The sequence below is a fragment of the Dendrobates tinctorius genome, unplaced genomic scaffold (genome assembly GCF_039654945.1).
Source record: "Dendrobates tinctorius isolate UK_male_01 unplaced genomic scaffold, ASM3965494v1 ptg000246l, whole genome shotgun sequence".
NCBI lineage: Eukaryota > Metazoa > Chordata > Amphibia > Anura > Dendrobatidae > Dendrobates > Dendrobates tinctorius.
Window position 1 is genome coordinate 3,794,585 of NW_027361913.1, and position 23,421 is coordinate 3,818,005.

General features: G+C 41.6%; 1 protein-coding gene across 1 annotated transcript in view; it reads right to left on the minus strand.

Moving 5' to 3' along the window:
* The window catches only part of LOC141063214 (tetraspanin-2-like), a 256,297-nt gene that overhangs the window by 17,416 nt on the left and 215,460 nt on the right, over positions 1 to 23,421 (minus strand). The window contains exons 4-7 of the mRNA XM_073557274.1: positions 21,691 to 21,765; positions 11,620 to 11,715; positions 10,771 to 10,851; positions 8,611 to 8,694 (exon numbers count right to left, since the gene is read on the minus strand). Coding sequence (XP_073413375.1) covers positions 8,611 to 8,694; positions 10,771 to 10,851; positions 11,620 to 11,715; positions 21,691 to 21,765 — 336 coding nt within the window. The remainder of the gene's footprint in view (positions 1 to 8,610; positions 8,695 to 10,770; positions 10,852 to 11,619; positions 11,716 to 21,690; positions 21,766 to 23,421) is intronic.

The window sequence follows — 23,421 nt, forward strand, 5'->3', positions numbered from 1 at the left end:
ATGACAGGGATGAGTGTTTGGAAGTGGGCTTGAGTGAGGATGAATTAGAGGGACACAGAACTCTTGTGGGGTAATTGGAAGAAAAAGAAAGGGATGGGTCCACAGGACCATTCACTGACCTCAGGAATAAGAGCACGAAAACACCACCACAAAGTGACACCAACAGTGTGAATATCTTCCTGAAGTTGATGGAGAGGGACCTTCAAAAATATCCCCTCTAAACTTTTTATTCTGGAAACTAACTTATCCCGAGGTGAAGAAAAGGCCCTACATGTTTTGTCTAAAAATGAGAAACTGATTATAAAATCATCCGACAAGGGCAGAAATCTGGTTATCATGGAGGAAACAAATTATGTGAACATGTGTTATGTCATTTTGCGTGACAAGGACACGTATGAGATCTTAAAATCTGACACCACAGAGGGGTATAAGGATCTATTCAAGCATATACTGGATGGAGCAAGAGAGGGGGCATTAATTTCTAAGAATGTGTATGGTATTTTGTTACCAACGCATCCGTTACTGGCAACTTTTTATACTTTGCCTAAAGTGCACAAGGGGTTAAATCCTTTGAAAGGATACCCAATTGTGTCAGGAACAGATTCTCTTATCCAAAACTGGATTGTGTATATTCTGATAGGATCATTCGCCCATTTGTGCTCGCCCTCCCTTCATATATCAGGGATACATCTGACCTCCTCATTAAGCTTGAGGGCATCCATGTCATTGAGGGTTCCTTCTTAGCCTCCATTTATGCTGAATCCTTGTATAGAAATATCCCACACAAATTTGGCATCCAAGGGGTTAGACATTTCCTTAGGTCAAGATCAGTTGAATGTGAAAGGCACAACATATTTGTCCTTGACCTCTTCACGTTCATACTCACTCATAACTTTTTCATCTTTGACAGGAAGTGCTTCCACCAGCTCAGGGGCACTGCGATGGGAAGTCCCTTCGCCCCATCGCATGCCAATCTTTTCCTGGGCTGATGTCAAGAAACTGTTGTCTTCACCGATGAACCTAGTTGGTGGCATCCCCACACAGGGGAGTGGCACAGGTTCATCGATGACAACTTTGTCATCTGGCATGGCACTGCGACCGAATGCCTCAGGTATATCAAGGATCTTAATGTGAATACCATAGGCCTTAGACTCACCTCTGAATTAGGTACTGATACACTACCTTTCTTAGATGTCCTCTTTCGCAAAAACACTGATGGCAGTTTGGACACTCAAATTTACTGCAAGCCTACCAGTACCAATAACCTACTTAGATGGGATAGTCATCATCAGTTACCCCTCAAACATGGCATCACAGTTCTTGAGGTTGAGGAGTTACTGTTCCGACATGGATGACTTTCATAAACAAGCCAAGGATATGGGCATCAGGTTTGGAGATAAGTGATACCCAAGGCACACAGTTGAAACAGCTTTTCTATGTGCTCTTTCCTGTGATAGAAGCAAATTGCTTCGAACCCACACAAAATCTATTAGGGATAACTTGGTGCACAGTTACTTCAAGAGATCAACCCCGGAGGGTACATTGTTGGACTGTAAGATCCGTGAGTTTTTCCAGTGTGGTGACTGTGTTAACTGCAGATGCATGAATCCCTGCAAATCCATCTGTATCTCCTCCTCTGGCAAAAGATTCTACCAGTGGGATTTTTCCAACTGTACAAGCACATGGGTTATCTATGTGGCAACATGCACATGTCCTATGGATTACCTAGGCAAGGCTGGTAGGGTGGTCAGAAGAAGGGTGGGCGAGCACATTAGGGATATCAGACACAAGCGGGATACCCCCCTGGCAAGACACGTGAATGGGATGCATCAGGGTAATCTTAAAGAAGTATCCTTCTGTGTCTTGGAGGTGATAAAACCTAATTTGAGAGGAATGTGAGTGGATTTTCTGGATGGGATCGTTGACCCCCTCAGGACTGAATGAACAGCTGACATATGCCTGTTTTCTCTAAACAGCCTACGTCATGAAGACTGTTAATTCTGGAATTTGTAGCCATGATTCTTCATCCCTATTTCAGGGGATTCACTTATTGTGGTGTTCATCTTTTTAATTTAGATGCACGTTTATGTTTATACACTATATTGGGATTATCATACTTTAAATATATTAAAAATCTATAATGTAGCTGCTTGCTCTTTACTGGTACACATTGACCACCTCCTTTCTGTATGGTCACTATGGCATTCATGTGTTTTCACATGCTTATCCAGCGGTCTAGATGCCCTCATCCTCCTGGCAGTGCGCTTCCTATTTAATATGATTATGTATGGGGCAGAACATAGCTGTGTGCGCCTGATGCAGGCATGTCAAGCGCATGCGCAAACCTGCACCTATCATGGTGTGTGGGTGCGTTCCAATGTGTGGAATGCACATTAATCTGGCGCATGCGCATTGCCATGACAGCAATATTAGATTCGGCTTAACCGCAGCTGACTGCGGTACCCGGAAGTAGTTTTATCGCGTACGGACATTGAGTTCGGCTGACTGGGGTTGTATCTTATATCAGTGATGCACTCCGGGGTGGAACGCACATGTGCACGTGGCTCCCTCCAGCACCTCCCGGTCCAACACCTGGAGGTCATGTGGTGCATTCAGCATACAATAGAGGTCGGATCAGCGCCATTTCTGTGTAGTCCTAGGATAATCATTATTCCTTAGTTGGCCCCCTTGAGGGATATTGGCCACTGCGCTCTTACCTGGATCTTTATCTCTGGTGACATTATTTTTGAATCTAATTGGGAGAGTGACCATTGCGTCTTGCCATATGTATACATACGTAGGACAAGGGGTTTGCTTTGGCACCATGCAGTAGCAATTTATCTAACCTCCTGATGAGCCGTGTGGTGAAACGTGTAGAGGTTACATGACATCCAAATGATAAGTACTCCCCTCTGACTGTCTCTTTTTTTTGCTATTATATCTGATTTGCTTTGTTGATTTTTATCTTTACATCATATCTGAGTAACAATGCTGCTATGTATTTTCTTAGTGGCATTCAATTAGGCTCTGTCTCCGATTACCGACATTGATTCCTGGGATTAGTGGTTATCAGGGCTTCCCAGGGTCAGCCACCGTGGAGCAGGGGTGCCATATCCGCTGACAAATTGTGTACCAACCTCCGCTGTATAGGCAGGGTTCAGCATAGGTACTGTACAATTCAGAGGGGGTTTTCTATCACACAATTATATCACACAATTATATCATCTTTTACAATCAGGCATGGTGGGTCACCTTTTCCTTTGACCTGAAATACACCTGTATTTCCTTTTTTCTTGACTATCACTATATAATACTGTCCTTAAATGGAATGATAGCTTATAGATTATCACTTGTTACTAGGGCATCACAGGACAGTAGGGCCAGTCATCGTTGAGCAGGGGTGCCATTCTCGTATAGGTTATTTATAATTAATTATAATCAGTCATTTTTTTGGGGGGTTCCTATATGTTAGCTACCCCAAAATGATATAAATAAAAAACAACAGCTCAGTGTACAAAAATTAAGCCCCAGAGAGCTCCATCACTCAAAAACTGAACAGTTATGGGTCTCAGAAAATGGCTACAAGCATTTTATTTTTGTAACAAATTTCCAATTTTTTTCACGGGTTAAATAAAAAAAACTGTGCCTGTTTGGTATCTGCATAATTACACAGTCTTGAAGAATTACATTGGCAGTTCAGCTTTTCTGCATAGTGTACATGGTAAATAAAAAATTTAAAAAACAATTGAGGAATAGCACTTTTTTGCAATTTTGACACACTTGGAATTTTTTTCCCCGCTTTCCATTTCATCACATGAAATGAATGGTGTCACTCAAAAGTACAATTCATCCCAAAAAAAGAAACCCTCATACGGCTATATGAACTGAAAAATAAAAAAAAAAGTTATGGGTTTTGTAAGAAGGGGAGGAAAACATAAAAAAGCAGAAATTGGCCACTACAGGAAGGGGTTAAACCATTGCTTTGACAGCTAATTTTCATTTTTGGACTTTTGATTTTTTTTTCTCCCTTCTTCCAAGAGAAATAAATGTTTTTAATTTTCTATCTACATAGCTGTATGAGGGCTTGTTTTTGCGTGATGAGTTGAAATTTTGAATGACATCACTCATATTATCACATAATGTACGAAAAACGGGAAAAATATTGCAAATTGGATAAAATGGTGAAAAAAATGCGCTTCTGCCATTGTTTTTTATATTTCATTATTTGGTAAAAAATTACCTTGTAGCATGATATATCTGGGTAAGTTCAACTACAGTGATAATAATTAACATGGCTTCAAAAATTAGAAGAAAAATAAATAAATACACATTTTTGGTTTATATCACCATTTTCAGAGACCCATGTGTCACGGTCACGTGTGTCTGGACGCAGCGAGTACCGCAAGGCGAACCCATAAGACACCCGTGACCCTGGATACAGCGCCTCCAGTGGGGCGAATTTAAATAATAAAACGTGCAGCTGGATACGCCGCCTCCAACTGGTGAATTTAGGTATTACACGTTATACATACAGTAGTCTGGAAACCCCGCCTCCAGTAAGGCGAATTTAAATAATGAAGGGAGAACCTGGGTAACATTAACAATGGTGGGCCCTGCAATAGGGAATAGGGAAGTGGAGACCTCCTGAACTCCCCTGAGCCAGTGTCCCTGCACTCCTAACGTTCCCTATGCCGGTTCCACATGGGGCGACGTACAGGAACCTAAAAACCCCAGCTCGCCCTGAACCTAAACCCTCACTAGGGAATTGGTGGGTGCGGAAACTAATCCCACCACTGCACTAAACACACATGAGGGAAAATGACAATACAGGGGAAACACCACTTAGCTTTGCTCTGTTGCTTACGCTCCTAGCAACAGAGCCCACCACCTGTGTGCATCTTCTCCTCCACCCGGGATCCATCACCATAACTAGATCCTTCACCATAGTGCAGCCTTGGAGCAGAGTCCACCACCAGTTGCAGCTGCCCAGTAAACAGAGTCCCAAAGATGAGTCCAGCTTCTGCCAAAAAGTCCAGCATGCTTGAGTCCAGTTTTCAGCAACCAAGTCCAGCATGCTGAGTGCAACTCTTCATCATCACCACTCCACCAAGCCATGCCAGCACTTCCTGCCGACACCATAAACTGTGACTCCACCACGCCATGCCAGCCCTTCTTGCAGACCACATAGCTGCCACTCGTCCCCTCTGGCTGGGCTGCGCAGGACTCATGTTCAGCTCCTTCTTTCATGCAGGCTTGCTTGAGAATGACTAACTCACAATATCACCAACAGTCATCAAACACACCTGAACTCTTTTATAGAGCCTCACACCTGATTTATAATTACGTGCACTAAACCAAAGAAACTAAAGTGCACTACCACCCACCACCGCCGGGGCAACTTAGAATGAAGGACACCACGTGTAATAATTCTAATAGCCACCGGGGGCAATCACATCACTTTGGCACCTAGCCAAAGGGAAAAAAGTTCACTTATCCATTTAAACTGTCAGATCCACGCTGGATAATGACACCATGGATGTTTTTATTTTCCACGGAATGAGTTGTATGAGAGCTTGTTTTTTGCAGGTTGAGCTGACAATTTTGAATTTTTTTAGGAAGTTATGATGACCGAAAATACACAATTCTGGCATTTTATTGTATTTTTCTTTACAGCGTCTACCGTACAGGTTAACTAATTTTATATTTTGATAAATCAAACTTTTATGGCAGTGACAATACCAAATGTGTTTATTTTTTATTTTGTAACGTCTTTATTTTTAATGAAGGAAAAGGGGATGAAATATATATATTTTTAATTTTTTACTTTATGTTTTTAGTCCTTTTAAAGAACTTTAACTTGAGAATTGTTCATTTGATTATGTTATATACTGCAGTAGCACAGTATTGCAATGCATAATGAAAGTCAAGTAATCCTATAAAGCTCAATCTATGACTGAGCTTCACTTGAGTACCAAGATGGCAGCAATGGTATACCATGGTAACACATCGTTGCTCTGAAATCGTATCGCTGGGAGTGGGAAGAAGAGAGCCAATGTAAGCATGCTTTGACTTGACAACAGCATATGAATGGTTAACAGCAGCGAGCGGAGCTCAACTCCAGCCGATGCTGTTAGACACAGGTGTTGGCTATGTAATATAGGCAGCATTTACTGTGTATGGAGGATGCTCAGCTCCTTAGCCTTATCCAGATTCAGTTGCGCTTGCAATGAAGTACAGTCGCGTCATTTTGCATTAAGAGGTTATGTACGAGAGTTTCGTACTATGAAGTACTATTGTCACACTGTGTCGGTCTTACGTAAGGGAGAGGGGCCTCAAACTGTCCTTGGAACTGGGACCCTATCTATCCCTGTCCCAGGAGTACTCTTGATGGTAGAGAGGTCTGGCTCTCCAACCTTACTATGCCCCTGTTAAACCCAAATCTGTCTCCTCCCCCACCCCATGAGGCATGGGTCAGAAATGTTAGGGAAATCAGACACAAAGACTGACAGAGGTGACCACTATCATACAAAAAACTCACCAAAAATAGGTAAGATGATAGGGACAGGAAGGAATTAACTGAATAGGAATAAGGACAATGAGAAACACTCACGATTACAGCAAACTACAGATCACTACAACTACCACTCCAACGACATAGCTTAGCACTAAGCCCAGGATGAAGATTCTTTAACCAGCAAGAAAGAAATGCCTAGAGCTAGTATATGTTGGGAGTAGAGATGATTAGCAGCAGCAACAGCTGTGGGCACAAAAGCTGTTCCTAGCCAGCATGGAAAGAGTCCTTAATCCCTTCAATGCTGAAGGAAAGGAAATCCATTTAAAATAGAACACTAATCAACGAATCACACCATCTGTAAAGAGGACTTGAGATTCATTACCCGTTGTGACCTTCTATCTCCAGGTCTTCCAGGGGGACGTGATACCATTGTGACAACTATGCAGTAGATTAGTAATTTAAGAAGACCCTCAAAGCTTCCTTTGAGAAGTGCGAGGCTTAATTGTGTTACCACCCCAACACCTCAAGGGAAAGACTCTTAAGGGGCCTTTACACATAGCGATATTGCTAAAGCGTCACCGATTTTGTGACGCAGCAGCGATATTGCTAGCGATATCGCTGTGTGATACTTACCTCCGACCGGCTCCCCCGCTGTCTGTTGCTGATCGCACGAGAACATGCAGCTTCATTTCTTGTCGGGCGCTTCCTGCTGGGCTTCCTGCTGGCGCCGACGAGCGAAGCGTGGACGCGCGCGGGAGGAAGTCTTCATCGCCGCGTCTGAAAAGTAAGTAACGACCGCTGCTGCGTCGCTACATTGCTGTGAGATCTGCCTGTTTGGCAGCTCACTAGCGACCATTTAGCGATGCACCAGCGATCCTGACTGGGTTGTATCGTTGTCGGGATCGCTGGTGCATCGCTAAATGTAAAGGGGCCTTTAGCCATACAGAAAGCTGTAAAGTGAACTCTTTGCTGTTCTAACAGGTGGTTTAACCAACAATGAAGCTGTAGGAGAAATCAGTGCAAATAGGGTCTTATCCGATGGATATTTATGGTATATACTAACCTGATTGATCCTTTGACAAAGCGGGAAATGTAAAGAAGGAAATTTCAGCTGCAGTAGATCCACGGGTCAGCAAGTGACCATATCAGAACCGAAGTAAAATAAAAATGTGGATATTATCCGTATACATGTGGTAATTTCCTGATGAAGAAGTAACTACTGTGTATAATTTGAAACGTGTTGAATAAACCACCATCTTTTATTTCATCATGTCTGGATTAATGTCTCATTAGGCAGCGTGGATAATATCCACATTTTTCTTTTACTCCAATAGGCTGTTTAAGACACTGGACAGGAAGGCGTTTGCATGAGGTAACTAAGAAATTAAACTATAAATGTAAACCACCTATTTTATTTAAAAAATGGCATTATGATAGTTATATACCAAAATTGGTGGAAATGTGTCTTTATCAGGAGATAATGCACAGAAATACTTGTGTATTGTACCAGCGTTCCAAGTGATCTCAGGTCAAGTTAATGAACTTTGAAAATAAAAGATTTTTGTAACTTATAAAATTGAAAAGTGTACACTTGTAAATGTATCTGGTAAGGTGAATGTTGTAAAAAGAATTGTTGTTTTCCAAAATAATAAAAATAGTAGTGTTTTTTTTTTATTTAATACTTGGAACGCACTGTGTGTTAAAGGAAGGGAATTAAAGAAAAATATAGCAATGTTCATAATATGTAGCTCATTTCTGAATTAGAGATCACAGCGGCAGTAACTTGTAGAAACGGTCTTCCCACAGACAACCTGTCACTGAGATGATTTACACTTTTTCCAGTGCTTACAAGACTGCGCCAAGTACATGTGGATAGGAACCACCAGTCAGTGTCATTTAATTACAAATTAGCTGCTAACATATTTCACGTGCAATCCTCTCATCATAGACCAGGACATTCCTCATTAGCAGCCCTAGATGTGTATTACTTGTAGCAAAAATACACTTTGTATGTTTTGATTAGAGTGATCTCTTATTGGATTTATTGAATATCTTAACTGTTTGCATTTTGTAACAATCATATACACAATACTCACAGTTATTCCTGCTGTAGCAACTGCAAGTATTCCAACAATCTGGAACTGATGGTGTAGCACCTTCTCAATCTCCGGCAGGCAGTCCTGTGAAAACCAAAATATTAGGCCGAGTTCACACGTTGATTAATTGGTCAGTATTTTACCTCATATGTAAGCCAAAACCAGGAGTGGGTGATAAATACAGAAGTGGTGAGGTGTTTCTATTGTACTTTTCCTCTGATTGTTCCACTCCTGATGTTGGCTTACAAATACTGAGGTAAAAAACTGCAGCAAAAAAGGCAAATGCAATTCTAGGATGTATTAACAGAAGCATACAGTCTAGATCACGTGAAGTCATTATTTCCCTCTACTGCTCTTTGGTCAGACCTCATCTGGAATATTGTGTCCAGTTTTGGGCGCCACATTTTAATAAAGACATCAACAAACTGGAGCAAGTTCAGAAAAGAGCGACCAGAATGGTGACCGGTCTGCAAACCCTGTCTTATGAGGAAAGGTTGCAGGATTTGGGAATGTTTAGTTTGCAAAAGAGAAGACTGAGAGGAGACTTAATAGCTGTCTACAAATATCTAAAGGGCTGTCACATTGTAGAAGGATCATCTTTATTCTCATTTGCACAAGGAAACACTAGAAGCAATGGGATGAAACTGAATGGGAGGAGACACAGATTAGATATTAGAAAAAACTTTTTGACAGAGTGATCAATGAGTGGAACAAGCTGCCATGAGAGGTGGTGAGTTCTCCTTCAATGGAAGTCTTCAAACAGAGGCTGGACAGACATCTGACTGGGATGATTTAGCGAATCCTGTTTTGAGCAGGGGTTTGGACCAGATGGCCCAGGAGGTCCCTTCCAACTCTACGATTCTATGATTCTATGATTCAATGTGTACACGTGGACTAAGTCTGATACAAGTCAACTTTCACTGTAACTTACCAGACTACTTCTATATGACTTAGATCAGGTTTCTATAGTGTCAAATGTCAGTTGCATTAAATGGGTTTTCCAGTCTTAATCTACAAGTCTGCAGTTACTCCATGTGACTGCAGACCTGTGAGTCCTCACATGGTGAGCCCTGCACGCTGTGAGGATTTTCCGGTGCTGGGGCCAGGAGCGGCGGTGATGTGACTGCTAGCTTATGATATGCGATAATCGTGGCCACATTCCGACTAGATGGAACTGGTCTCACTCAATGCAAGCGTATTGAGTGGATACAATCTAGTCGGAATGGGGCTGGGAGAATGCAGATCGCGTACTTGTGTCACATAACTGCCGCTCCCAGGCTGGCACCAGAGAATCCTCACAACACACAGTGCACACGATGGGAGGATTCACAAGTCTGCAGTCACATAGAGTGACTGCAGACTTGTAGTTTAAGATATGACAACTCTTTTAAAATAGGTAAAGTTTAAAAAAGATAAGTGAGACCTTTCAACTACTTTAGTCTATTCATGTAGGAAAAAAGGGGCTGGTGACTACATAAAATTACAAAAATCTAAAATAAGTCACTCCCTTTGCAATAGACACAAGGTTACTTACATCATGAGATGCGTAGTCACTGTTGGTTCCTAGCCTTATACCTCCAATACTATGCTTAGTTATTACAGTATACCTCTTATGGCAGAAGGGCGCACTACCAGTGGGCAATAAACATTAGGGGACATACTTTACTTTTAGACACATATAACTGTGGGAATATATAAGCAAGTAATCAATGGTAGACATATTGGGCCCGATTCATCAAGAGTGGCAATCTTCACACCGGTCTCGATGAGGAGGTGGAGGGAAAAGTGGCAAATATCCTGAATCATTCAGAAGCTCACGCTTCTGAATGAATCAGACGAGTGGCGTGCCTCTCCATGTGCATCTCACAACAGATCTTATTCCAGTCCCTGCTGGAGTAAGATTTAGTGTCTTAGGGAATGCAACAGCTCTTGAATTTGATGACCAGCAGTTGCCCCGCCACTCCCCAGCTCTGTACCACTTTCTTGGAGCTGGGTGAAAACGTTGTGAGACAACAAATTTGGGCACAGTCTCGAGTTGCACCAAAATCTTGCAACGTTTCAAAGATTTTTTACACCACAATGCTATTGTAAAAGCTTTAATGACTTGGCTCCATGGACTGCAGGTGGTATATTAACAAAGAATAAGTGCATATACCATACCTTGTGCTCCTTATATCCCTCTAAACACAGGTTTCTCACATTTTCTGCACTTTTGGGGTCTTCAATCCCACAACATTTTGCCTGGAAATAAGTAAAAGTATTTTCAAATTGAATGGTAACAATGCAATAAAATAAAAATGTCAAGGCCTAGAAACAAGAAACTTTGTAAGGCTAGGTTCACATTTGCGGATGGCCGAGCTGCGGAGGGCTGCGGACTTCCTCCGTGAAGCTCCGCCCACTGTCGCATCTCCTCCTGTCAGCTCCACCTACGTCTGCATGCGGCCTGCGTACCTATCTTTAAGATTGGGTACGCAGGTCGTGCGGATGTATGTGGATGCCTCCGCATAGCGTCGTTTTGACGATTTCATCTTGGGGTATGTGCACATGTTAAGTATTTGGTGCAGAAATATCTGCACCATCTCAGCATTCCTTGGCAGGAAAATTTTCACTACTCATTATATTATGTGTGAAATCTGCAGCAAAAACAGTGAAAGAATTGACATGCTGTGGATTGAAATCTGCACCAAATCTGCAAGTTACATATAAGCACTGAAAAAAACACAGCAGTAGTGCAGCCAAAACACAAAGTGTGCACACAGCCTTCGAGTACAATAAATACTTTTATGATGTAAAGCGCTGCACAAAGTGAAGCAAAAAAGAGAGCACTGGCATCGCTGGAACGGCACAGGCGCAGTAGATAAGTATCTGTTACTATTACTTTACAATGGTATTTAAGAGGTTGTCCAAGTTGTGGACAACCCCTTTAAGCCAAGAATGATATACTGCCCCCAAAACAAGGCTTTTTTTTTTTTTGCTCTTGGAGATGAACAAAACAGAGCAAATACTTACATAGTCGTGAAAATCCTGTAAAGTTGTGTTTTCATGTTTATTGTTTACGTATTTGTTGTAGGCTTCGGTGTACATGGTTTTTGCTTCATTAATAGCCTGATGAAAGAATATGATTCATAAAATCACTATGACAACATTTATCAGTTCATATATTAATTTAATATGTCACAATATACCGTATTTTTCGGATTATAAGATGCTCCGAAAAATAGGATAAAAACTTTTTTTAATAAAATGGTGGTGCTTCTTATACGTGGTCAAAATTGTTGGTATCCCTTGTTTAATGAGAGAAAAACCCACAATGGTCACAGAAATAACTTGAATCTGACAAAAGTAATAAGAAATAAAAAATCTATGATAATGAACAAATGAAAGTCAGACATTGCTTTTCAACCATTCTTCCACAGAATTTTTAAAAAAATAAAACTCATGAAATAGGCCTGGACAGAAATGATGGTACCCCTGAAAATAATGTGACAAAAGGGACATGTTAAATCAAAGTGTGTCCTCTAATTAGCATCACAGGTGTCTACAATCTTGGAATCAGTGAGTGGGCCTGTATAGAGGGCTACAGATACTCACTGTGCTGTTTGGGGACATAGTTTGTATCACACTCAACATGGACCAAAGGATGTGAAGGAAAGAGTTAGAAAGAAAATTATAGACAAACATGTTAAAGGTAAAAGTTATAAGACCACCTCCAAGCAGCTTGATGTTCCTGTGACTACAGTTGCACATATTATTCAGAAATTTAAGCTCCATGGGATTGTAGCCAACCTCCCTGGACGTGGCCGCAGGAGGAAAATTGATGACAAATTAAAGAGATGGATAATACGAATGGTAACAAAAGGGACCAGAAAAACGTCTAAACAGATTAAAGGTGAACTTCAAGCTCAAGGAACATCAGTGTCAGATCGCACCATCCATCGTTGTATGAGCCAAAGAGGACTTACGAGACGACCAAGGAGGACATGATTGTTGAAAAAGATCATAAAAAAGCCAGACTGGAATTTGCCAAACTACATATTGACAAGTCACAAAGTTTCTGGGAGAATGTCCTATGGACAAATGAGACAAAAATCAAACTTTTTGGAAAGGCACATCAGCTCTATGTGTTCACAGATTGAAAAATGAAGCATATCAAGAAAAGAACACTGTCCCTACTGTGAAACATGGAGGAGGCTCTGTTATGTTCTGGGGCTGATTGCAGCATCTGGCACAGGGTGTCTAGAATCTATGCAGGGTACAATGAAATCTCATCAAGACTATCAAGGGATTCTAGAGAGAAATGTGCTGCCCAGTGTCAGAAAGCCTGGTCTCAGTCGCAGGTCATGGGTCTTGCAAGACAGCAAGAAACGACCTGGAAACCATCTGCAGTGACTTTGAAAACTTAGGCAAGAAAGTGAAAGAACTGGGAGCGCAGGTGGTCTTCTCTTCCATCCTCCCAGTGGATGGTCATGGAACAAGGAGTTGGAATAAGATTCTGCAGGTGAATAACTGGCTACGTCGATGGTGCCGTCAGCAAGGATTTGGATTTCTGGATCACGGAGTGAATTACCTATACGATGGACTACTTGCTAGAGATGGGGTGCACCTTACGAAGACTAGAAAAACATGTATTTGGAAGTCGCCTTGCTACACTCATCAGGAGAGCTTTAAACTATGCTTCCCACAATGTGGGAAGGGAAGCAAAAGGCCAGAAAAAGCCATACACCTGACAAATGCTATTGAGAATTCTGCTATTAGAAGTGGAAAGGAAGAACAAAGACAAAAGAATCTAAATAATACAAATATTGGAGAAAGAGAAACCAATCACAAACTAAAATGTTTCTATACTAATGCACAAAGCATGGGCAACAAACAAGGAGAATTGGAACTACTAACACAGGAAAAGAAATATGATGTCATTGGAATCACTGAAACTTGGTGGGACGATACACATGATTGGAATACAAGGCTAGAAGGATACAACTTATTTGAAAGAAACAGACTTGATAAACGAGGAGGAGGTGTCGCATTGTATGTTAGAAACGTGTATATCTGCACAGAGATTGAAGCTTCAGAGACTGGGCTGGATATCCTTAAAGACAAAAATGTCCAGGAAGGATGGGAAATCTTGAAAAATGAAATTCTCAAAGCACAATTGTTAACAATTCCGAAAAGAGGAAAGAATAGGAAGCATTTAAGGAAACCAGGATGGATGAACGCAGAACTTAAGCACATGCTAAAAAGGAAGAAATAAATGTTTATAAAATGGAAAGAGGGAGGCATATCTAAAGAAGAATATAATGCTGTCTGCAGAACCTGCAGGGCACAAATCAGATTTTCTAAAGCTGACAATGAATTGAGGCTTGCAAAAGACGTCAAAAGCAATAATAAAGGATTTTGGAGATATGTCAAAAGTAAAAGAAAAGTCAAAGATGCTAAAGGATTTTTACAGGATGAAAATGATGAAATGGTAAGACAGGATGTTGAGAAGGCCGAACTTTTAAATTCCTATTTTGCATCTGTATTCTCTCAGAAAGGAAATGTAACATCAACTGTTCTTCACTGTCCTATTAAGGGAATAGAAGAATCCAGGATATCTATAAACAGAAAGATAGTGAGGAAACACTTAGCTAACCTAAATGAATTCAAGTCTCCAGGTCCAGATGAATTACACCCCAGAGTACTGAAGGAGATAGCAGAAGAAATTTTTGAACCCCTCTCCATAATCTTTGAAAATTCTTGGAGAACAGAAGTCCCAGAAGACTGGAGAAGAGCAAATGTTGTTCCTATCTTCAAAAAGGGGAAGAAGGTGGACCCAGGCAACTATAGGCCGGCGAGTCTGACTTCTATACCAGGAAAGATCTTTGAACAAACAACATGTATGTCAGTACCTGGATATGAATTAAGTGATTAAACAGAGTCAGCATGGGTTTGTAACTAATAAGTCATGTCAGACTAACTTAATTTCCTTCTATGATGGAATCACTGATTGGGTGGATCAGTGAAATGCTGTAGATATAGTATATCTTGACTTCAGCAAAGCATTTGACAAAGTATCTCACACAATCCTTATTGAACAAATGACTAGGTATGGAAAGGACAAGGCAACTGTTAGGTGGATTCATAACTGGCTTAGTGATCGGACCCAAAGAGTGGTCGTAAATGGCTGCACATCCAGTTGGAAGAATGTCTCAAGTGGGGTACCACAGGGCTCTGTCCTGGGCCCTGTATTGTTCAACATATTTATCAATGATTTAGATGAAGGAATTGAGGGTAAACTGATTAAATTTGCTGATGACACAAAGCTAGGAGGGATAGCTAATACTAGAGAAGAGCGAGAGAAGATTCAAAAAGATATAAATAAACTGGAGCAGTGGGCAGCAACTAACAGAATGGTTTTTAACAGGGAAAAATGCAAAGTACTACATCTGGGCAATAAAAATGAAAAAAGCATATACAGAATGGGAGGAATAGGGCTAAGCAACAGCACATGTGAAAAAGACTTGGGTATACTAATAGATCACAGACTGAATATGAGTCAACAGTGTGATGCAGCAGCAAAAAAGGCAAATGCAATTCTAGGATGTATTAACAGAAGCATACAGTCTAGATCATGTGAAGTCATTATTGCCCTGTACTCCTCTTTGGTGAGACCTCATCTGGAATACTGTGTCCAGTTTTGGGTGCCACATTTTAAAAAAGACATCAGCAAACTGGACCAAGTTCAGAAAAGAGCGACCAGAATGGTGACCGGTCTGCAAACCCTGTCTTATGAGGAAAGGTTGCATGATTTGGGAATGTTTAGCTTGCAAAAGGGAAGACTGAGAGGAGACTTAATAGCTGTCTACAAATATCTCAAGGTCTGTCACATTGTAGAAGGATCATCTTTATTCTCATTTGCACAAGGAAAGACTAGAAGCAATGGGATGAAACTGAATGGGAGGAGACACAGATTAGATATTAGAAAAAACTTTTTGAGCGTTAGAGTGATCAATGAGTGGAACAGGCTGCCACGAGAAGTGGTGAGTTCTACTTCAATGGAAGTTTTCAAACAGAGGCTGGACAGACATCTGTCTGGGATGATTTAGCGAATCCTGCTTTGAGCAGGGGGTTGGACCAGATGGGCCAGGAGGTCCCTTCCAAATCTACAATTCTATGATTCTATGACCCAAAACACATAGCTACAAACACCCAAGAACGGCTAAGAGGAAAACATTGGACTATTCTGAAGTTGCCTTCTATGAGCCCTGTCCAAAATCCTATTGAGAATCTTTGGAAAGGGCTGTGTTGTCTGGAAAAGGCAACCTTCAAACACGAGACAACTGGAGCATTTTAAGCTCTTGAGGAGTGGGTCAAAATACCTGTCAAGAGGTGCAAAAGTCTCATTGACAGTTACAGAATTCGTTTGATTGCAGTGATTGCCTCAAAAGGTTGTGCAAAACAAAATACTAAGTTAAGATTACCATCATTTCTTTCAAGGCCTATTTCATGAGTTTTTTATTTTTTTAAAAATTATGTGGAAGCATGGTTGAAAAGCAATGTCTGACATTCATTTGTTCATTTTCATAAATTTTTGATTATTACTTTTGTCAGACTCAAGTCATTTCAGTGACCGTTGTGGGTTTTTCTGTCATTAAACGAGGGGTACCAACAATTGTGAGCACGTGTGTAATCCATGCGTCTTATTGCTTACCAGGGGTGGTGGCTGTGGTGAAGCGAGGACCCATGGTTGCTGCTGATGGAGTCAAGAGTGGAGCGTTGCTGCACGCTGGGATGAGGGGGTTTTCGGATGTGCGGCGCGCCGCTGTGGGTGTCCGGTGCTGCGGGTGTACGGTGCTGCAAGGGGCTGTGCCGACATTTTGTGAAAGGCCAGAGCCCCCGCAATTCCATGGTTTCCTATGCGGTGGACTGTGGGAAAATGGCTGCTGGGGGGCGGGCATGTGCAGATGGAGATCTTGGCACCAAGATCTCGGGAGATGAGATCCAAACACCCCCTCATCCCAGCCTGCAGCCTGCAGCAATGCTCCACTCTCTCCTGCTCCAACAGCGACCCTGGGACCCAGCTCTCCCACGGCCGGTAAGGCATATCTGCATTATAAGACGCACCCCCATTTTCCAAAAGTGTATCTTAAAATCCGAAAAATACGGTAGGTTTAGAAAGGCTCTGAAACTCAGCCCTGCTTACCTCAAGTCCCACTGACCTATGCGGATCTCTTTGCCCAGTTGGTCAGTCTTAGTAACAATATTTAAAAAATTTAAAATAAAAATGACTTTCCAGAATGGACATCCCTCATAAGATACTGCTTTATACTGTATTGCCATGCGTAGTTAACACATTGGTTACTGATAGAAAGTATTTACTAGAAAGTATTTATGGAGTATAGAAATAACCGTGACTTTAGGTGAACAATGCTCAAACTCGCTGCTTTTCATAGATTCGGCTAACCATATGATTTATATGGGGAATGGCGATATCCTCACTGAACAGCAAATTGGGGAAAAAATTATTTTATCTAAATTGCCAAACAAAATGACCTTAAAGGTTTGTATGTTCTCTGTGGGACAATGGCAGCAATCTTTCAGATTTTGAAGATGACTCTGATGAACCCACATTCCATTCAGCAATGCCCAAATTTCTACAGAATTAAGAGTAGTGGTGGGGAGACAGTGCTGGACCCAGGGATAGTGAGTACCTGCTGAGTTCCTTATTTTATGTGTTTTACAAAGTATGGGGCCCACTTTGCTGAGAGTACACAACCCATTTAACATGTCTATTGATCTATAATTCTATGACTTTTAATACTCAGAGTTGCAATTTCAATGTTCAGGAGTGCATATTATTCCCTGTATTGTAATCCAGATACTGTATACATTTATAAAACTAATGGTTTCTTTTGGGAACGTTTTTTGACCAGATACAATCCTGATTGCGATGATGGTGGATGTGGATCCACTGCACCATGGGCCGGATTTACCATGGAAGGGCATGACTAAGCGACCACATGGTTTTTGCTAGATCCTCTGGTGGTGAGGATAGGCTTGGCCACAAGTATTCTCCAGATGTCACTCCAGGGCAATCCCTGGACCTGCAGCAGCTGACCCATGGGTCAGAGCAAGTGTGACACTGGTCACTACTCACGGAAAAGCTGTAAGGTTTTATAGTCAAAAAGTCCAGGGTCAGATACCAAGAGGGCTTGTCATAATTAAAAGGATTAAGGCAAAGGCATTGTCAGGTCACAGTCTGAAATCAGAACAACAGGAAGGTAGTAGATCAAGTCAAAGGGACTAGGAAAACAAATTGTCAGAGGCAAGGTCCAAGTTCAGGCAGCAATAGATCAGAAACAGAATACTGAAGAACAAGGCAAACAAGTACCACTGAACTAAGGCTACAACTAACAGTAATCATAGGCTGACAATCAGCTAAATAACTAGGAGATACCTGTAGAAAACCCAACACACCCCAGCCCTGATTGGTCAACTGGACTGTCACTCACAGGACATCTCACCATGCCCCAGCCTCAGATTTACGGCTGACCTGTCTATCACAACTCTAACAGCTCAACATGCCTCTGTCCCAAATTGGATGGCTGAGCTGTTTTTCACCACACTAAGTGGAAGAATCATGACAGCAAACATGCAAAATATAGGAGGGCAAAACAGAAGTGTAGCCAGATGATCTGAGGTCAAGGCAGGCAGCGCAGGTTCACTATACAAAGTCGGGGTCAGACAGAACGGGTAAATGAACCGGGTCAATAACAGGAAAGACGGGATGAAAAACACGCTGACTGGATGCTGGAGATGGACAGTAGGAGGAGCAGCCTAATGTATTCCCTACTGGCAAAGGGGAGGCTAGGGAAACCGAACCCTCCAGGACACAGCAGGGTTAAATTCCTGCTGGCTGTCTCCAGGCGCAGACAGCAGCATGAGGACTCAGCATGGCAGCCTGACACAGGAAGGAGTAGAGAGACGAACACAGTGACTAGAACGGCACTAGGAACACGTGCAAGTTACTGCTATGACATTGATTAGAAATGAGTGGATCAGATTAAATTTAATTTTTTCTGGACGAATGGTTTTTCACAGGAAATTAAATTCATGATGAAGTTATTCTCTAATTTAGTATTCCTTATTATGTTTTTATGTTATTATGTTCTGGAGCCTCTCCAGGCCCCAGAGCATAATAAATGTAAAATGTGAAAGATAAAAAATATTCTGTACTCATCTTCCACTCACTTCTCCGTTCCATCTGCTACTCACCCCCACCCGTCAGGTGCATACTGCATCCTATGATACAATTGATACAATGCAATGCTGGCATTGGAATTATCTGTCTTCTCACACTGTATCGAACATCCGGGTCTCATGATGCCCTGGAGGGTTCTGTGCAGGTGAATGGGAGGTTCCTGGCATCAGGCGCTGTGACCAACCATGCGCCTGTGCAAACCCCACCCAGGTGCCATGACACCCAGAAGTCAGACACAGTGTGAGAGGCCTGAAGGTTCCATCACGAGCGGTGGTGGATCAGAAGATGTGGTGAGTATCGGACTGATGAGGGTGTGTAGCCAAGGTGCTGGTGGGGCAAGCAATGAGGTGAGTACAAGGATTATTTTTTACATTTTTAAACTTTTTAATGGCACATGATGGTTCCATTGGCCGCCACTGTGATGAATCTGGGTGGAAGCAAATTACAAAAACATCTGCATTTTGGCAAATGCAATTCCCCTTGAATTTATTCGCTCATCTCTAATCCTGAAAGACTGTAATCCTGTTCCATTCTGACACTTTTAGTTTGTTTATTGCAATTAATATATATACACTCACTGGCCACTTTATTAGGTACACCTGTCCAACTGTGTGTTAAGACTTAATTTCTAATCAGCCAATCACATGGCGGCAACTCAGTGCATTTAGGCATGTAGACATGGTCAAGACAATCTCCTGCAGTTCAAACCGAGCATCAGTATGGGGAAGAAAGGTGATTTGAGTGCCTTTGAACGTGGCATGATTGTTGGTGCCAGAAGGGCTGGTCTGAGAATTTCAGAAACTGCTGATCTACTGGGATTTTCACGCACAACCATCTCTAGGGTTTACAGAGAATGGTCCGAAAAAGAAAAAAAATCCAGTGAGCGGCAGTTCTGTGGCCGGAAATGCCATGTTGATGCCAGAGGTCAAAGGAGAATGGGCAGACTGGTTCGAGCTGATAGAAAGGCAACAGTGACTCAAATTGCCACCCGTTACAACCAAGGTAGGCAGAAGAGCATCTCTGAACGCACAGTGCGTCGAACTTTGAGGCAGATGGGCTACAGCAGCAGAAGACCACACTGGGTACCACTCCTCTCAGCTAAGAACAGGAAACTGAGGCTACAATTTGCACAAGCTCATCGAAATTGGACAGTAGAAGATTGGAAAAACGTTGCCTGGTCTGATGAGTCTCGATTTCTGCTGCGACATTCGGATGGTAGGGTCAGAATTTGGCGTAAACAACATGAAAGCATGGATCCATCCTGCCTTGTATCAACGGTTCAGGCTGGTGGTGGTGGTGTCATGGTGTGGGGAATTTTTTCTGGGCACTCTTTGGGCCCCTTGGTACCAATTGAGCATCGTTGCAACGCCACAGCCTACCTGAGTATTGTTGCTGACCATGTCCATCCCTTTATGACCACAATGTACCCAACATCTGATGGCTACTTTCAGCAGGATAATGCGCCATGTCATAAAGCTCGAATCATCTCAGATTGGTTTCTTGAACATGACAATGAGTTTACTGTACTCAAATGGCCTCCTCAGTCACCAGATCTCAATCCAATAGAGCATCTTTGGGATGTGGTGGAACGGGAGATTCGCATCAGGGATGTGCAGCCGACAAATCTGCGCCAACTGTGTGATGCCATCATGTCAATATGGTCCAAAATCTCTGAGGAATGCTTCCAGCACCTTGTTGAATCTCTGCCACGAAGAATTGAGGCAGTTCTGAAGGCAAAAGGGGGTCCAACCCCTTACTAGCATGGTGTACCTAATAAAGTGGCCAGTGAGTGTATATTGTAATATGTGAAATGTACAGCACCATGGAATCAATAATACTGTAAGAATAAATAATAATAATAACAATAACTAGCTGTCTTCCAATGATGCAATGTAGAACACCAGCTGTTCTTCTCTAAAGCAGCATGATTTATACCACATGACTGCATACACGGAATCTGTCCTGCAGGACACTGCACATGAGCGGGAACTTTGTCTCCTTGGACCTGCATTCACAGACCCTCATCTGTGACTGACCACGCATGCGCGCCAGCATAGGGTGGGTGCTTGCGCTGTTCGATTCTAAACCAACTTTATTGACCACTGACTACAGACTGACAACAACAAGATGGCAGCCATCATTTGCATTCACCCATTCCCTTGCCGGCCAGCCCGCTTCCAGGTGATTAATTAACTGTTTGATTATCTGTGCATATATACCCTGCAACTTTTGGTCTCAGCACATTACTTACCCTGAGGAAGTCACACGTGGTGTAGCGATACGCGTGGGCATTCATCCCACACTCGCTTCCCTCCTGGCTTCTATCACTCCATTTCTGACAAGAGGATTTTCATATCCACCTTTTTGAGCTATTATGCTCCTTCATCTTCAAGTTCTAGCTAGGGATTTGATTATGGTAATTTGCATTTTTTTTTATCTGGTACTGTGATTGAGCATGGTGCTCAGCTCAATTGTGTGCATTACGGATATTTCTGAATATCAATAATTATATGTCTGGAGTCTTTACTGCTTGTTCATTATCATGTTCGGCTGGGGGTATTGCTTTTGTGGGATGTCATTCTCTCCATATTAAGGAATGACTAGTGTGCAATTTTGAAATGTTTTTAAAGAATTTTTGTGTGCTGTCTTTTTGTAGTGTGTATATGCAACTGTGTAATAATAAAATATTATTTTGGATTTCGTGGGTGTTCTCATCTATATGGGCATGATCTTTTTTCTAGTTGTCTCACCACATGACTGTATTGTGTTAAATGCATTGTGGACATTACTCCCTGTCAGCACTTTTGCAGGTTTAGAATGAAGGAAAAAGTATATTTTACCTCTTGTTTACCCAAAAACGCTATGACTCCAGCGGTGACTTCTGCAGCAAAAATCACCAGTAAACATACAAAAAACTAAAAGGAAGAGAAAAATAACTCATTACCACTTAAATAAACATACAGGTTATTATCTACAGTATGTAAGGAGAACATGCAATTTAGGTTAAATATTAAAAATATTTAAAAATATACTCAATATCTTGTACCTTTTCTTGTTTAGATACAACGTTTAGCTTGCAAAGACATCAATTAAAAACAGGTCTACCTTTGAACTATTGTTCCGATTTTCGGAGATTTGTTCATTCGGAAGTTTAGTTTATGCTGGTACGTGTTTATGTGGTACTTTGATGTAAATGTGATTACTTGTTTATGTATATCACAAATGTCTTCTCACTCCTTTTCTTTCCCTTTTCTTTCCTCCCCTCCCGTCCATTTCCCTCCCCCTTTTCCTTAATGTCTTTTATCCTTTTTTTTTTTCACACCCTCTTTAATTTAAAATTTCAATAAAGTTGATTTGAAAAAAAAAAAAAACAGGTCTACCAAGATTTAACCTACATTTACTAGGCATTATCTGACATAACTATTTTAATATAATTTCAGTCCTTGTAGTAGGGGTGATGTCACAGTTTGTACTTTCTTCAGAATAAAGATGCCTATACACAAAAGTTGTTGGCAAATGGCTGCTCCTTCCAATATCCCCATACTGCTTGGCAAGACATTCATGGGCTCTGAACTGGGAGATGAAAAAATTAGGCCATCAATGAAGAATTCCTTTAAAGGGATTGTTCGGCCTTTGTGTACAAGTCTGCAGTCACTCTATGTGTCACTATGTGTCTGCAGATTGGTGAATCCTCGCATCGCGCGCACTGCAAACTGTGAGGATGCCCTGGGAGCAGGTGATTATGTGACCACAAGTATACCTCTAGTTACATTCTGACTAGACGTGTCTGGCCTTGCATAATAAACTTGCATTTTTTCTGGACGAATGGTTTTTCACAGGAAATTAAATTCATGATGAAGTTATTCTCTAATTTAGTATTCCTTATTATGTTTTTATGTTATTATGTTCTGGAGCCTCTCCAGGCCCCAGAGCTTACACGTGTACACCGCACACGTCTAGTTGGCATGTGATCACATGAATACAAATAGCATAATTTTGGTCACATGCACGCCGCTCTCTCCACCAGCCCTGGAGAATCTTCACACAATGTGAGGATGCACAAGTCTGCAGTCACATAGTGACTAAGGCCGGACAACAATAACTGAATGTTGAGTACTCAGTTGTTATGTTATACGCTCAATCATGTTGTAGTTACTGGATATGAACCTGATCAAGTTTTCTAAAAAAGCATTTGTCATTTGATATGTGTCTGACTTGCAGCAGGAAGTCTGTGTCTGCTTCTACTTCCTACTCCTCCTCCCCTCTCCATAGAATGTTATAAGCACCAACTGACACCTCTTATCTCAGTAATGTGAAAGTCTGTATTCACTGAATACAGATTTTTCCCCTGATTTTGGCATTAAAATTCTGTTCTGGAGATGAAAGGAGGAGATTTCTGTGATAAGATCTATTACAAAGTTGCTTATTTTCATGTGTACTACTGAATTATGCAATAAAAAAAATTAAAAAGATGGTTATTCTTACATGTTATTCTATCATTTTGTTCACAAAAGCTATCAAGTGTTGAACTGCGGATGTGGATATGCGACAGTGCTGAAAAGCAGGCTTTA